This window comes from Aspergillus vadensis, assembly GCF_003184925.1.
Source record: "Aspergillus vadensis CBS 113365 unplaced genomic scaffold BO88scaffold_1, whole genome shotgun sequence".
Lineage (NCBI taxonomy): Eukaryota > Fungi > Ascomycota > Eurotiomycetes > Eurotiales > Aspergillaceae > Aspergillus > Aspergillus vadensis.
Window position 1 is genome coordinate 2831786 of NW_020292039.1, and position 16188 is coordinate 2847973.

At 48.1% G+C, this 16188-nt stretch overlaps 4 protein-coding genes across 4 annotated transcripts; 3 read left to right on the forward strand and 1 right to left on the reverse strand.

Annotated features, from left to right (window-relative positions):
* Positions 1 to 188: 188 nt before the first annotated feature.
* brlA (C2H2 type transcription factor BrlA) lies at positions 189 to 2515 on the forward strand. The gene is made up of 2 exons (XM_025702395.1): positions 189 to 294; positions 815 to 2515. The coding sequence occupies exons 1-2, from the start codon at positions 282 to 284 to the stop codon at positions 2155 to 2157; spliced, it is 1356 nt and encodes a 451-aa protein (XP_025568791.1). The 5' UTR covers positions 189 to 281; the 3' UTR covers positions 2158 to 2515.
* Positions 2516 to 6767: 4252 nt separating this feature from the next.
* Positions 6768 to 7557, reverse strand: BO88DRAFT_400658 (GNAT family N-acetyltransferase). The gene has a single exon (XM_025705640.1). The coding sequence runs from the start codon at positions 7313 to 7315 to the stop codon at positions 6788 to 6790; it is 528 nt and encodes a 175-aa protein (XP_025568792.1). The 5' UTR covers positions 7316 to 7557; the 3' UTR covers positions 6768 to 6787.
* A 1205-nt stretch (positions 7558 to 8762) lies between these two features.
* Positions 8763 to 9753, forward strand: BO88DRAFT_421311 (T2 family ribonuclease; the record flags this gene model as incomplete). The annotated part of the gene is made up of 5 exons (XM_025708496.1): positions 8763 to 8992; positions 9042 to 9226; positions 9274 to 9389; positions 9436 to 9631; positions 9683 to 9753. The coding sequence occupies 5 exons, from the start codon at positions 8763 to 8765 to the stop codon at positions 9751 to 9753; spliced, it is 798 nt and encodes a 265-aa protein (XP_025568793.1).
* A 1956-nt stretch (positions 9754 to 11709) lies between these two features.
* Positions 11710 to 12084, forward strand: BO88DRAFT_448780 (uncharacterized protein; the record flags this gene model as incomplete). The annotated part of the gene is made up of 1 exon (XM_025710449.1): positions 11710 to 12084. The coding sequence occupies one exon, from the start codon at positions 11710 to 11712 to the stop codon at positions 12082 to 12084; it is 375 nt and encodes a 124-aa protein (XP_025568794.1).
* Between the last annotated feature and the right edge of the window lie 4104 nt (positions 12085 to 16188).

Here is a 16188-nt window from a genome sequence, read left to right on the forward strand (position 1 = left end):
ACAAAGCAACCGCGTCTTGTCTTTTAATCCAGAGACAGTCGCGCCTCCTAGGAAACGCTCTTCTCGAGGCTCCAGTCCAACCAGAATCCTCCATCCCGGACAATTGCCCCCCCCTCTTCGTCTCTTCGTCCAACGGGGAATCGCCGCGGTTACTCCAGGAACTCTATAGTCTACATTCCTGGCCTTGCGTACTAGACCACCATAGGAACGCGACGCGCCTCTCTCTTTTTTCACTTGACTCGGTCCTTTGCTCGCCCTCTCCTTTGGGGAACTACTAGGTAATGGCTTCTGGCTGTAAGTGCGATCGACCCTTTCCTGCCTTCCCTGATATATGGCCGGGAGATTTGTTTATTTCACCTCGTCCGTCCCTCCTCCATTCCCCAACCTCGACTTCAACTTCACACTCCCATCCTTCCCTCACTCTCTTTTTGGCTTGCTTCCCCTCTGCAGAGGCGACTTTCCCTTCATTCTTTCCCTGCCTTGTCTGCTACATCCACTGTCTGTCGTTCGCATTCTTACCTTCACTGTCCCTCAGTGCCTCTCTCTTGTCATCTCTGGTCCCTCGCTGCACCCGCATTGCTCCACCGTCTCTCACTTGTATATCGCCGCCGTTGCGCCTTGCCACATTCCCTCATATACTAATAATACACTGCACCCTCCTTGTGTCATACATTATCTTGTGCACCCACATACCACCTTCAAGACTCTCTTTAATCTCATCCCCCTTCACAAGACCGAAGTCGTTGCACCTGCACAGCTCCCCTACATAGTACATTCAATACTACCCACAGACACTAAACAATTCCCTGCACAGGTGGAAGAGTTGAAGTTCCTCCCGCACCGTCTCGAAAGGATCATCTTGTTGAAGACACCGAAGATATGAGATCCCAGGGTAACATGTCTGACCGCCTGACCATTGAAGTCGACTGTACCTCCCTGGGTTCCAACGAGTGCCCATCCATGGCTTCCAGCTTCTCGCCCATGGAATCACCCACGCCTACTCCAACAAGTGTGTACAGCCACGGCTCATTGGCTTCGCCCACCTGGCACGAAGGGGCCTCGTACCCGGGACAAGCCTATGAAAGGCATACCGGAACCACGCCCATGCGCAGTGCCTTTCGACTGGCCAGCATGACGTCAAACGATAGTATGGGAATGTCCTATGGACAAATGGAGGCACAGGAACGGATGCCAATGACCGACTTTCTCTCAGGATATGATGAGAATGTTGAACATTTCTGGATCCCTCAAGAGGCGCAGAAAGCCTACGAACATGGCGTTCCTGGACTCCCATACCCTCAGGCAATGCCTCAATATTCCACCATGGGCCGGAACAGCTACCGACAGCACGCTGCACCCTACCTGCCCGAATCCGCTACAAACCCCTGTCTGTCGCGGTCGATTTTCCATCAGCCTGAAAGGGTCCCCAACTCAATGTCCATGGGCAATGTGATACCTTGGATGGCCCCGCCGGCGGACTCAATTGCCCCGCAAACTATTGCCCCGTCGCAGGTCGCCCCAGTCACCCCCCCGCCGTCATACTCGGAATTTTCAGGCTCGATCAATACCTTCAAGACACACAGCCCGACCACTCCAGTGCGTTCTTGTTCCTTGGGGACTACCTCGGGGACCGATACTCCCATGAGCCGCCTCTCGGGCGGCATGGACTACCTGGATGACTTCAATCAATCGCCAGTCTATCGCGACGGTCTCGCTCGAGTCCAGCGCCAGCCCTCCAGGAAAGTTGCTCGGAAGCAGTCGTCTAAGCAGAGTCTGAGCCTGGAAAACCTTCCGTCTATCATCAAGCAAGTCCAATTTAAGTGCAAGGAGCCTGGTTGCAAGGGTCGCTTCAAGAGGCAAGAGCATTTGAAGCGACACATGAAGAGTCACTCTAAGGAGAAGCCTCATGTATGCTGGGTTCCTGGCTGCGAACGGGCTTTCTCGCGCAGTGACAACCTAAACGCGCATTACACAAAGACCCACAGCAAGCGCGGCGGCCGCAATCGCTATGTCGCGACGCTGGACGAGAACAGCCCAGACTACAACCCTGAATACCGCGGCCAATTGACCGCTGACGGGCGACCAGTCTACAACTCCAAGTCCCAAGATCTCATGGCCGATGCTCGTGAAACGAGCGAGGAGGCGTGGTTGGAGTGAGCGAATATAGAGTTTAATACGGGAAGGACCGAAACATGATACCCTTGGGCACCTGAGTTGCCCGTTCCCTTTTGGGTCATTAGATGGGCACAGACACAGGGCCCGACAGACCCCGGTCGGCGCTTCACGGCGTTCTTTGTAAAACATTTTCTGGCTATATACACCGGACGATTTCCTTTGTTAATTTGAATGTTGCATACCTTTCCTTTGTGTTTTCCTTGACGATCTTATATTTTCTTCCCCACCCATCTGGGCCCCAAAATCTCTTATGCTTTGGGGAGGCACTTTCCATTTGGTCTCCTTCTCTTTTCTCTTTTCTTTTTTTTTTTTATTCTTTCTTTTTTTTTTCTTCTTCTAAAAAGAAAACCTACCATTGGATAATAATGCGTTGAGACGGATAGGCTAAAACCGCATGGAAGGGAATGGTTTGTACACGATGGGAGTGACCTGACTGCGTTCTTTTTTAATCTGATTGGTCTCATCCACTACTGAACACTATACGAGATACCTAACAAGTAATATGAATCCAAACAATTGCATGACTTGAACCATTCTGGAATAAACTGGGAAGCCGGGAAAGAAGAAACAAGGAAGCCACTGACTAGTCTTCTGTTGGGTCTGATGGGGTTCCGCTCTCTGAGGTGGGTTTGGTCTTTTCTAGAGCGACCTATTTTTGTCGGGTATCTGATGGGTCAGGTTTACGGAGGGGAGATAGATGATGCTACGAGGCCTAGCGTGGCTTTGGAGATCCAACAGTGCGATGGAGCTGGAACGTATCACACTTCCTTCCCGGAGGTGCCGTTTCTCATTCCCATGGATGGGTTTGGGGTGCCGCGGGAAAGGAAAGGGAAGGAAAAGATTACTCATCTACCATTACGAATGTACTAAGTTAGCTAACTGGTACCTACTTTTACTGTATTTAGAAGTTAGTGGCTTCCTCGCACGGACTGACAGGACGAGTAGTAGCGGGAGGGAGGGAGGGGGGAGAGACTTCGAGAGAGCGCTTTTGGTTGGTAGTAGTAGTACTCCGTAGTTAGTAGTGGACGAAGCGGATGGATGTATCTCAAGTCAAGTCAGGCAGACGGGCTGGGGTTAGAGACTAAAGTAGGTACATACATGCATTAGCTTTTCGTCTCTTCTTTTCCCCCGTCGATCTTCTCCCACCCCACCCCAGTCCCACATTCCAGGAGTCTGGCATTATCCCTATTGGCGGCAATCCTACCGCTCGGTCAACTGGCCCCATGGTGTATCTAGTAAGTTAAGTACTACTACTAGTACTAGTAAGTAAGTAAGTAAGTAAGTAGTAGTATCTATCCATGGATGATCACGGCTGACGCTTCCTCGCGGTCTCCATCGATCTAGTATCTATCGACTGACACCCTATATGGATCTTTCCCCTCATGCCACTTGAATCTGAAGCAGCAGTTCAGCTGCTCAATTAAGTAATTCATCGACTAAGTTTCAACTAACCACGTACTTCTACTTAGTACGCATGTCTTGGAAATAGTACCAGTATTACTGGGGATGGATTGCTCTCCACTAGGAATTCCGGCAACCGGGATGCCACTTGAGCCTAAGGGTTTAGGAACAATAATTCCCCACATGCCAGGTCCCGTGAATGGTTACGAGAAAGAAGCCCGTGAGTCTGTTGGAAGTCCTCTAACTTGGCTTGTGTCTCTTCGCCATTCCACCCTTCCCGTGGAATGACTCGGTATTCAACATCTGCTCTTAACTAAGTCCACCACTAAGATATGGAGTAGATACTTAGTTGGTTACCAGGATGTTGAAGTTCTTCTCGGATAACTCAATGAGGCTCACCGCTCATCGACGGCTTTCCCCGTTATGTCTCGAGATCTCCCAATCTCCTACTTACTTACATGCAGAGGAAATGAGTGCCCATTCCCCGTCACACGGTAGCATCATTACTTTGCCGATCTTGCAAGTATGTCCACATTGTAAATTCTGTTTCGCTGTTTCCAAGGCTAGGACCAGATCAGGCCACCGTCTTATCAGGCTAGATGACCTCCAAGCACTCATCGTCGAGGTGTCAGCTGTTGGCGAAGATTAACATTGCAGTGGCATTCGATCAAATCACCTTCCTTTTCATGCAAAGGACACTTCTGTCTCCAAAGGTAGGTAGGTTGCATTGTCTTAGTGGATCTGCTTCGGCTTCTCCACCTCAACTGATCTTACATTTGGTGTTCAGCCGGCCTGGACGGACTGGGTCTCACAGTCTTTGACTCCGAGGTAGTACAAGCTGAGGCGGGAACCTGTAGCACAGAACGCGAGACGAGGTTGGCTTGCTCAGCTATTCTCTGCGTTACTCATACTTCACACGCACACACGCCTGCATGTATGGTTTCCACAAGCGTGCATCTGAACGGCTGGCCAGTTCATTTGCAATGAGAAGCTGTCGGTTTCGTTTCCATGCGCGGGTAGGAAGAAAAGAGTACTTACTGATGGTGATATGCAGCATGAACGTAGACCGCCTCACGCGTTCTCTGACTACCAGCATGGCCAGTCGAGCCTTTGTACTACATTCCTGCTAACCGATGTGTTCTGGTACAGGATCCAACAAATCACCAGATGTAGCTTCGTTGTCCAACCTACGGTGACCATACTTAGGAGTTTTGTCTTTGCAGCCTTCCATTCTCCGCCGGCCGATTGTCTCGTTGGTGAGGCACGATCGCCAGCTGCGGTAAGCTTTACCTCCGCACTGACCTTCTAGAGTACATCTGGAATGTGAACACGTCTCTCGACTCTCTGGACCTCGAAGAATCGTCGCAGAATGAGAACCTACTGTATTCCACTTCACAGTCTAGATCGCTGTCCTGAAGTACCAAAAAAAAAGCACGCATCTATAGCCTTATCTCGGCATGAATGCTCTACGGCAGCGTTACCTTCTACCTTCTCCTTTCCATTCCATGCATTTATCTTGCAGTGCGCCTCATTTTTCTCTCGAAAATCCGCAGATCAAGCAAACATCTCCCACGAATGCCATTTCACGAGAAACTTCAGCCTCAAAACGCCATGTCTTCTACCCAACGTGCTGAGTCCAGGCACCCGCAGAACAATACAACCGGCAAGACCATCCGAAGTAGCAGTGCATGCTAATTACTACCATCAAATACTACCCTAACTTCTCAACTCTATAGAGTGGACTCACGAGCCGCGAGTGACCACCCAGCCTTAGATTATTACAAGTTGGAACAGCACAGCGGACAGCAGTTCCGATGCCACTAATGCAATGCAGGCAGACACTTGCGAACGACAGATCTTGCTTTTAATCTGTAAAACCAGGTAAGCATAATACTTCCGAGAATCACCACGTATTGTGTGATCAGGTCCATGGGTGCTACAAGTACAACACCTACAGGCCGATCGTCCGAGTCTCTCACCGGCTTCTGAATTAAAAATAGTTGATTCTCTCAAGCCTGCATGCCCGTCCCTCCAGCAGCCCAGCACAACACGTCTTAATTTACACAATGGCATTCGTAGTATGTGCGACCCCGGTACGCAGCCACACATCACTGGGATCCCGGGATCGTCCCATTCCCTACTTCTTCCAGAATGACCCAAATAAACTTTTGACACCCACTGAAACGGTTACACTATTGTCTGTATGTGATATCACATGTGGATTGCTCCTATTGATCAGTGCCTGCATGAATCTATCTTCTTAGCATGGCAATAGGGAGATTGTTTCCGCGGAAAATATTCCATGTTCGAAACCTCATGGGGAGGGTTTGGGTTGTACACGCCGGGCACAGACCTTTTGGCCTGGAGCACAGTATACTCCGCCACAATAATCCAAATTGCGTGGGTCACCCACAATCCATTTTGGTTGTTGAGATAGGGAATCGAGCGATCTGCTTGACTCTGGTCCTTCAATCCACTCTTGTTTTGGTCTACTATTACTACGACTACTACTACTACTACGCGGCGAGGCAGGCAGCGCACAACTATGACTGCACAAATCACCTTACTAACCAATTCACGGCCCAGCTATTCCTGCTTACATAACATCACCACATAAATACTTTTCACCAGCAAAAAAATCTTCACCGTTTCTCTTTCCTCCTCATGCAGATGCCGTTCCTCAACAAATCGAGGTGGCTGGCAACCCAAAATGCCTTGGAAGATGATGTTCTTGAACAGGCTTGGGACCTGATGATCTGCGGATATTATATACGCCGACCTTGATATGCGAGGAGGAATTCTTGGAAGCGCATAGCTAACAGCTTGGTTATGGGCAAGCTTTCTGACAAAACTTGGAAATTTTTTCCGGTCATCTCTTATTTTTTCCCCTTTTACTCGCATTGTCTCTTCAACTATGATGACTTTCCTTCTTTTTGGCATGATGCAGATGATCTGCGCTGAGTGCAACAAAAAATTATCAAGCTCAACAGTCTGAGTTTAGAGACATGCTTCTATTGTTTGTTTAGTTATGTCTAGTTTCGAAGAAATGAAATTTATCTCTTATATACACAAATAATTTCTGTCTCAATCAAGTCTATACACCAACCTTCCCTTTCCCACTTGCTCAAACCAGACATGCAAAAGAAACTAGAACCAACCCCTTACCCCCCCCCCCCCCCCAAAGTACGTACTCCGTACCTTAGAATAAGATCTACTCCTCCCCAAAATCCAACCCCAAAAACACCGTCTCCTCCACCAAAGGCGTCTCATAATACGGCCCAACCTCCACAAACCCCAGACTCCGATACAACCGAATCGGCCCTTCCATACTCCGCAACGTATCGAGTCTCATTCCCCGATACCCTAATTCCTTCGCCCTTGTCACAATCGCACTCACTAACGCCCGCCCCAGTCCCATCTTCCGCGCTTCGGGTGCAACATATAGCCGCTTGACCTCGCAGAGTTGCTGTCGCTCATCGTCCTTGACTGGGAGCGGACGAAGAGCCACGCAGCCTAGCGGAGAGGAGGAGGAAGAGGGGTCTGCGCTGCTGCTGTATGCGAGGAGAAGGTCACCGCCTTCCTGAGGACTGTATTTCCCGGGGAGAGAGGATAGCTCGGCCTGGAAGTTTTGGAAGGTTAGGTCGATGTTGAGCCAGGCGGCGTAGGCTGTGAAGAGGGTGCGGGCGGCGAGGAGGTGGTGGGGGGTTGTGGCGGGAATTATTTGGTAGGTTGGGGGCATTTTTAATTCTTTTTTTCTTGGGTGTAGATGTAGTTATTTGGAGATGTTTCTTTGGGGTTGGTTGAAAGGATTTTGCGGGGTGGGTTGGATGGAGTTTAGTGATTCTTCTTGATGTTCCTATTCCTGCGAGTTGGCTGGAGTGGATGATTGGAGTGTAAGTGTATAGGTTTGAGTATATATGTACTCGTTGGACTATGCTGGGTTTTTCTAATAGAAGAAGAACGCTGATATAGTTGCTTCAGTCTCTTGACTCAGTCAATTTCTGGATGTCAATCCCGATTGGGAAAAGGGCGCGATGTTGACTTAATCGGGTATGGTGTTGATACCTTAGGCTACAAGTTTGAGCGATTATCTCTCTTCCTCTTGTTCTTCATCGTTGTTCAACCTCAACATTCAGTATTTGGATTGAGAACTGCTTATTCTGAAGTGGTTGATGTCATGCACTGGCAGTCGTACGAGATTGCATTCGTGATAGAGATACGCATTCTGCGTTATCTTGTCAACTGTCAAGCCATTAGTACTCGTTAGACTAACTACGGAGTAGATAGCATGAGCCAAGACATCCTTCGCCTTCAATAATGATATCTCTGATCAAGTGCTTAACAACCGACTGGGATGCTATCTCTTGGTACTCGTCTCTGGAAGACTGCGAAATTGCTGGTGACACGAACCTCGAACCACCAACTTCACTGCCTATACTATCCCCCCTTTACACCCGGCTTGTGTCGGATAATAGGCTGCTGCACGAACAGGTCGGACATTCTTTCCTGTTCCTCCTTCATCCATTATTTCTTCATGAGTTGGTTTGCCTCTAATCCTGGTCGTCAACATCAGCCAACACCGGCTCTGGCGATGCCATTCGCCCATTGCTGACGGGTTGCCCGGTTCCTGAAATTAATCCATCCTCCGGTCCTGCAGATCACTCCGCCCAGAGCGAATCAAAACAATTCTCAGCTCAAAAGCAAGAACAACTTCTGATACGCAGCTTGGGACCTGATTGCCTCGCTCTTGGTTAATTTGGCTGGTCTGCTCGCTCTACCCACTCTTCGGCCTAACCTCCGATGGCGCCCCGACGGCTCATCCTCCAGACCGACTGCAGACCACCGCTACACCGGTCAATTGGCCAATTCGGCAGCTCATCGTCAGCGGAGGTGCGGGTCCTCACGGCGTCCTCCGCTATCCTAAGGCTGCTTTTCTGATCGATTGCGGCAAATCAGCTCGTCCTTATCAGGGCATGTGCTATCTTCAACTTTCGGTGGCTGATTTCCCCGCTTACCACATGCGGTGGCCTGGTCGCTAGTCGGACAACCGACGCGGAGTATATGGGCAACCAACGCCAGTTACACGCTACTAAGGTATAAATTGGGTCAATTGCACCCTGCTTTCCCGATTTTCATTCAGCCATTGAGTTCTCCCTCACGAAGTTAACGATCGGTTATTACGCATAATGTCTTTCCTTCCTTCTGTGGGCATGCTCGCCCTGGGCGCAATGCAGCTCAGCTCTGGTGCGCTGGCTACCATTGACACTTGCTCTTCTGACAGCCCTCTGAGCTGCCAGACCGACAACGAAGCTTCTTGCTGCTTCAACTCTCCTGGAGGCTCCCTTCTCCAGACTCAATTCTGGGACTACGACCCTTCCGATGGCCCGAGCGACTCTTGGACCATCCACGGACTTTGGTAGGACTGACACATCCGATTTCTGTATCATCGCTAATGAACTTTCTAGGCCCGATAACTGCGATGGCTCCTACCAGGAGTACTGCGATGATTCTCGCGAGTACAGCAACATCACTTCCATCCTCGAAGCGCAGAATCGCACCGAGCTCCTGTCCTACATGAAGGAATACTGGCCTGACTACGAGGGTGCTGATGAGGACGAGTCTTTCTGGGAGCACGAATGGAACAAGCACGGTATGTCTAATCGATCTGTCTTCGGAACTGGCATGTTGACTTTCTAGGAACCTGCATCAACACCATCGAGCCCAGCTGCTACACCGACTACTACGCTCAGGAGGAAGTTGGTGACTTTTTCCAGCAGGTCGTTGACCTCTTCAAGACCTTGGATTCCTACACCGTATGCACACTCCCCTTCTTTTCTCTATAAATGTTGACAGTAGCAGGCTCTCTCCGACGCCGGAATTACTCCCTCCGAGGAAACCACCTACAAGCTAAGCGACATTGAGGATGCTCTCGCCGCGATCCACGATGGCTACCCCCCGTATGTCGGGTGCGAGGACGGTGCTCTGTCCGAGCTCTACTACTACTTCAACGTCAAGGGTAGCGCCATCGGCGGCACCTACGTTGCTTCCGAGAGACGTAAGTTATATTTAATTGGAACATACGACATTAACTAACTTATTGTACCAGTCGAGGACTCCAACTGCAAGGACTCTGGCATCAAGTACCCGCCCAAGTACAGCTCCAGCAAGAAGATCTAAATTTGAGTTGCTCGCTCGATATAGCTTCTTCACATGAGCAAATGAAGTATGCTGTAAGGTGTGAATTATGAAAAGTTGTGAATTGTGAGATTATTGCACATAGTAGGTAGTCTGCCAGGGAATGATTCTTAGCAGAACATCCGCCGCAATCATTCATTGCATGTATACTTGAAGTTATCAACTTCAATGTTTTCAAAGGAATTGCACAATTCCCTGTACATCTAGTAAATTCCCTGTATGGTTCAACTATATAAATCCTCTCCAGTTCCTGTTGATCTTCTTCCTAATCCAATCATCTCCTCTACCGCAATACAGAAAACAGATCGAATATGCTTTGATCAGCCCAGCAATTTAGTTGTCTTTATCACATCATAACATGAACAAGCACATCCTAGTTCACAAATCTTCATATTCATGATAAAATCCGCTCAAGATACTCCGATCTATCCTTGAACTATCCCAGCACAGCCATTATCAATACCCATGAACATCGCATTCCAGGCATATAGTGGCAATGAAATAAGAAGCAAATCGCATACTACATACCCTAAAGACAACATAGCAATCCCCAAGAATGTGGCTCTCCATCCCGAGGGCACATATTATCCCTCATTAGTTCGCCACTCCGAAGTATCTCTCGACAGTAGACCGAATGAACCCGGAATGTCTTCACTAAGAGGCTACAAGAGCAAATTCCTAAGGGCTGACTTCAGACATATACGAACAGCCCCCCAGCTTCCGATCCTATTCTCGGTTCAAAGCATCATCAACAAGGATCTGCTGATACATTCATCCCCTGAAGCATGCTTTGCTCCTAGTGGCTAAGATTACCATATCGATCGATTGAGCGATATGGTAGACATGTCCTTGCAGTGAATCCGATTTTTGATTCCAGACAATGAAGAGAGGAGCTATTACTTCCACAGAGGTATATCCGGCCAATATCAAGTCTCCTGAATGCAGCCTTACAGTGCTACGTTTCCTGTCACCATTATACCGGCCGCATAGTCTGCCTTCACCTGTCATCCCGAAGGAAAGCGTACCTGCACGGAGGCACGAAAAGGACAAAGGCAAGTGGGATGTGATGAGCTGATCCGAGAGCTTTACCGCCATTGACCAAATGATGTGCACTCATCGAACGCATGAAGGAACAGATAGCTGGGACGAAGAATAAATCGTAAATGGTACTATACCTCAGACTAAATGGGACGATATAAAGCTACAAGAACGTATCTACCCTATATCAAGATACGTAACAGCCTCTCCTGCGTTGCGCACTCGGTCACACACAGAACTGATGGTTTGTTCGGAGCGATATGGTCTAGCTTGCGATGAAGTATACCATTGAAAGCCCTTGGCGTGGCTTGCCTAAGGCCCAGTTTAGCATCATCATTGAATTTATTACAGCTAGCTGCAAGCTTTCCACTGGCTGGGGTGCGTGGTAACTGTTTCAGAGCCTAAGGGGTTATTTATTGGAGCAATACTAACCAGCTCATATACTTAGTACAAAGCACCAATCTCAGCCAAATAGTGCCACATAAAGCTTTATTATTGGGACCCCGGCTCACAGTGTATATGGAACGGATGTTCAGATTTATGAGAAACAAGGGATTCTACTAGAGACGGTGTGTTTTGCGATATCTGCCGTCTGCTCTTTGCTGGCTTATCGACTAATCCTAAGGCTTGTATAATGGGTTCTTTGCTGGATTTTGAATCAACCCTTTTTTTTCGCCAGTTCAATTCTGTGGCCCTCTGCGACAATTTACATGCCATGACGTGACGCCTATGAGTTCTCTTTGCCAGGGAGAAACTTCTCGTTTGTTAATCCTAGCTCGCGGGAGGTATCGGATTAATGTCCTTAACCTCTAGGAAACCGCAGGCCCTTGAACATCTGCGACCTCGGTGGCCTACTACGAGGGCAAGGTTGATACCTTCCGGAGTCAGCCGAGTAGAGACATGCAAACCACCTCGGCGAATCCGTTGACAGTCCGCTTGGGGAATAAGACATGGACTCTGTGCGGACTCTCCCATTTCCTCCATCTCCCCCATAGTGAAGGGGATACGCGCAAGGATCCCTTGGGATTCCTGTACCACGAGCAGGAAGCCGAGCTTGAGATCTGCCTGGCCCAACAGCTTCTGAACAGACGTACCGGGAGTATTCTTATTATGTCCCTCTACAGAGCCCAAGTCGCCCTGGTGAACCGGCTTTGGGATCAGAGGTTCTCTGAGCTTCGGCCCCGCCCTAGGATTCAAACCGTGGATGCGTCCCAGGGTTCGGAGGCTGATGTTATCATCGTCTTGATTACACCGATATATATATCCTTCTTTTAGGGCAAAAAGCCATCACTGTTCGTTAATATCAACACTCTACCCACCTGGAAACTGCATACTTATGGCTGAGGCGGTAGATGACTGGTCACAAAAGCATAGCTGGTCAAAGCAACACAGACCAGTTCGTGGGAAAGTACACATTGGTGACAGAAGCGTTGCGTAAGTATTTTCTCTCCCAATAAATCACCTCGTGCTGACTATATGTGTATAGAACGACCTTGTCTGGTTCGCCACGGGACCCTCACCAGCTTTCTTTAGGGTTGAAGTATTCGGGTCCGCTTCGAAGAACGCTTGTCGTGGCGGGATACGCAGCGGACAAAAAAAGGAATCTGCGGCTGGATATGATATTCTTGTTACTAGTATTTACTAGTCAAGGAAGATACTACCTAGGCATGTCCTTGACGTACACTCTGCCCGATTCAGTGACACTTGCTATGACAAACTTATACTGCCCCAACATATCGAGGCTTCAATGACTGCAAGACAGAGATCATGGCCCTCTAGGGTCGACTAAATTAGCAGATGTCAACCAGTTTGTGTCATACAAATACGTCTCGCCATATGTTTTGCTTCGCCTCGAAGAAGAAAAACCGCTCAGACTGGCAAAGGTCGTTAGGTTCACATACCTTGAAGATATCAAGTCCTTATTAACAAAAGCTCCCCTGCCCCAGCACGAGAAAAAGCATAGAAATCTGATTCCTAAATCGGGTTGGTTTTTCCAATGGAATTGAATACATAATGTTTAGGGCCCCGTGTTGCATAATGCTGAGTCGAAGATTACTTTATATCGACAAGGAGAAGCCGAAGCGCGCCCATTGGCACATGGGACGCCTGCGAAAACTTATACTCGGATCATCTTGGCTCGGTTTCATCAATATTGAGGCGATTGTGCCTGTCCTACGTTCGCCCGGCTCTGTCGGGCAAGACAGCTGTAAAAGCCTTTTACAGCCGAACCAGGGAGAATCACCAGACGAAAGTATCACTGAACGATGGGGGTGGACCAAACTCTCGGAGCAGGTATACCTGTCAACTACCTGGTTTATCTATATGCCTCTGGCTAATCATCAGATAGCATAAACTACTTCAATGATGGCCTTTCATGCGATAATTTTGATCAGGAAGTGTGGGAAGTCGCCCGGTATACATACCAAATCCCCAAAGGGGAGGCAGGACCCGCAGCGCAAAATCCCCATTGCAGGAATCTACAAAGACTGAGCTCTCTACCTGTACCAATTGTACGGGCTATTCGGTTACTCTACAAAGAGATGACCACTCATCAAGGGGGTAGATTTGTCGCCTCACCGCTCCCAACCACATGCTTACCCAACTCCAGCCAGGCGCGACCTATATCTTTGTTGATAAGGCACTCCTTGGTAATTTGGTAAGTAAATGGGAAAAGTTCGTGGATCCCATTTATGCTCTGATTAAAGAAATGGGATTTGTCATGTGTCACAGGTCTATGTTCAAGAATACGAATATTCTGAATTTTGACAAGTGGAAGGATGGAAACCATCATGAAGCCTTTACCCTGCCCGAATATCGTTTAAAGACCTGGCTCGAGATAAGTATTGCCTGCGGTCTGGCAAAATCACTCCAGCTGACAAGAAGGAGTGGGAGATGATTACGCGTGACCTGTAGCTGGAGCTGCTGATCATGCTCACCAGCCCACTGATATTTAGAAATTATGAGGTCTATCTGCGGCATACTTTGTCCAAGACTAGGCTGAAAGGTCAGCTACAGAGAATCACCATCCTTATTATGCCCATCGCGCGGACATTCTGCGACGAGTGCTACCTTTCCTTTAGTGACAGCAGCCCCATCGTCTGTATTCTCGACAAGTTGAAGGCATGCTATAACCCGTACATTGGTTTCTTTCTGCTAGTCCCTGCCCCTTCTCTCCTTATAATATTCAATCATTTATGGAGCTCACAGAGATACTGGAGTGGACTATTAACCCGGCCACAGTATACCTACACCATGAGTACCTTGGAGAGCTCGGGAAGCAGTTTAAGATGGCTTCTAAAGAACCTTAGGTGACATTCTTGATTTGACTTTGGACAGGCTCAGTGACTTCTTCCAAGCAACCAACTTCCTCAAGTGCACCGCGAAAGTGATTCGGGCAACCATGCCTAAAACTCCTGTTGAAGCATATGAAGGGCGTCAACAGCCCGTTTGAAGAGCCAGGTTACTGGTTACTGGGAGAGCTCTGGAAGGAGCGCATACAGCTGTTCAAGAAGAATACCTTGGAAGTCAGAAATAAAGCGGTATTAAAAGCCAAACTCGCGAGTATGACTCGTGCAGTTCGTGTCTGTGCTGCATTTCCTGGTCTTATCTGATATACAAAGCAGAATAATATTGCTTTTGAGAAGATTACCACAACTGCGCCATGTATGGGGATGAATGAATCATCCCTCCTCTAGAAGACAGCCAGTGGGCTAATGATATTAATATATTGCTGGAAGGTTCGACACGCTGGCAATATCTTCAGATACTTATTAGCAGTCTCGGGATTTGAGAAAGATACTTACCAAGGCACCAGAGAAGCTGGTCATCCTCTCACAATTTCCTATTGTCGCTGTGATTGTCTAACTGGTACATCTTCTTCTTTGCTTGTTCTGACTGGCTGTACTTGTCAAATGAGAGCTGGTGATAACATTGCTGAACCAAAGCGCTGCCGCTGCCGCCGCCTCCCGACAGCTTTTGGAACTTGTTCATTTTCAGCGCGATATAGCAACTAGGCATCATCTTTAATATACTCAGGTGGGAAAGCTAACCGTCAGTTATGTCCACATACAGAGACCATGCGGTTTCCGAATGGTCAATCATCGCTATAATGAGCAAAGTAGCGCTGCAGGTACAAACACGGGATCAAAATTCTCTTCTTTCCTTTCACCCCATGGAATTGGCAAAAATTGAAGGGATAATGTCCTATCAGCAACGAACTTGGTGATAGTTACTGAAGAGAATGACAAAGAGGTGATCTGGGCTATGTGCTCTTTCTCGCAGCTAATGACAATGCACACTTTCTGGGGGTTGGCCTGGAGAGAGTTATGAAAAGACATGGACAAAACCAACTAATAAAGGAACTTGGGATGGTAAAGCATACATTCTTTTTCCTATCGCATTGCGGAAAGATGGAATCCATCACTACTCTTATAAAATATGCTCGTTGTTGAGATACTATGGAAATGCTGTGATGAAGCTTAACCTCACGTGGAGCACCTGTCCATTGCAGGCTGATCTAAGATATCCTTAAGTCATCAATACCTCTGCGACGGCAAGAGGAAACCCCTCAGATTGATGGGACTAACCCTGATTGGTGTTTGCAGGCTGAATCAAGCTACGAAGATGACGATTCTGGAAAAGAAACGAATATATGGCAGGTATCTGCACATTTCAATCTAGCCTTGGACAGAGTCATACTAGTCCATATGTCCATGTTTCATTAGAAAGGCATCTACAGATCAAGAAGGAACAGCTTCTTCTAAGCCTAGATATCGATCCCATTACTAAAATTATCATCAAAAATATTTTCGGGACTTTGACTGACAACCTGTGCACGGCATATTCCAGCATCTCCTCACTCAGAACATAGTCTGCCTCCTTCATGGCCGTACCCACTGCAACCAGCTATACACGTTTCTAGAGCCGTTAAGACAGGTTACATTTGCAGCTAACTGCAGCATTTATCCGAGCATTGAGCGAAGTCAAGAGTTGATATGTGACAAAATGACTTATGAAAAGTTCAGTTCTATACAGAAAGCTGTATGGACAAGAAGGATGCTGGTGTAGTTATCCAGCGGTGCTGATGATACGACTATCGAGCTCTAGACTGTTGTAAAAACATGCTTGAAATGCCATAGTCACATCCATGAGAAGCAAATAGGCATGGGGCATACCAGATCGAGGTGAAAGCCTCACTACTGTTGCAACTCATGCTGAAATGTCTGCGCGACCAGGTCTTATTCTAGAAAGAAAAAGCCATGGTGTGGACTTACTTCCCCGGAGAAGAAGAGTACATCAGTGCCGCGCTAACCGGGGCTGGTAGAAGTACAAGTAGGGGATTCTGCGTAGTGGGACGAATTCCCAGAATGCTTGCATGGT

What these genes read in the sequence shown, in the direction of transcription:
- BO88DRAFT_400658 (XM_025705640.1), bottom strand. Translation starts at nt 7,315, where the DNA reads ATGCCCCCAACCTACCAAATAATTCCCGCCACAACCCCCCACCACCTC.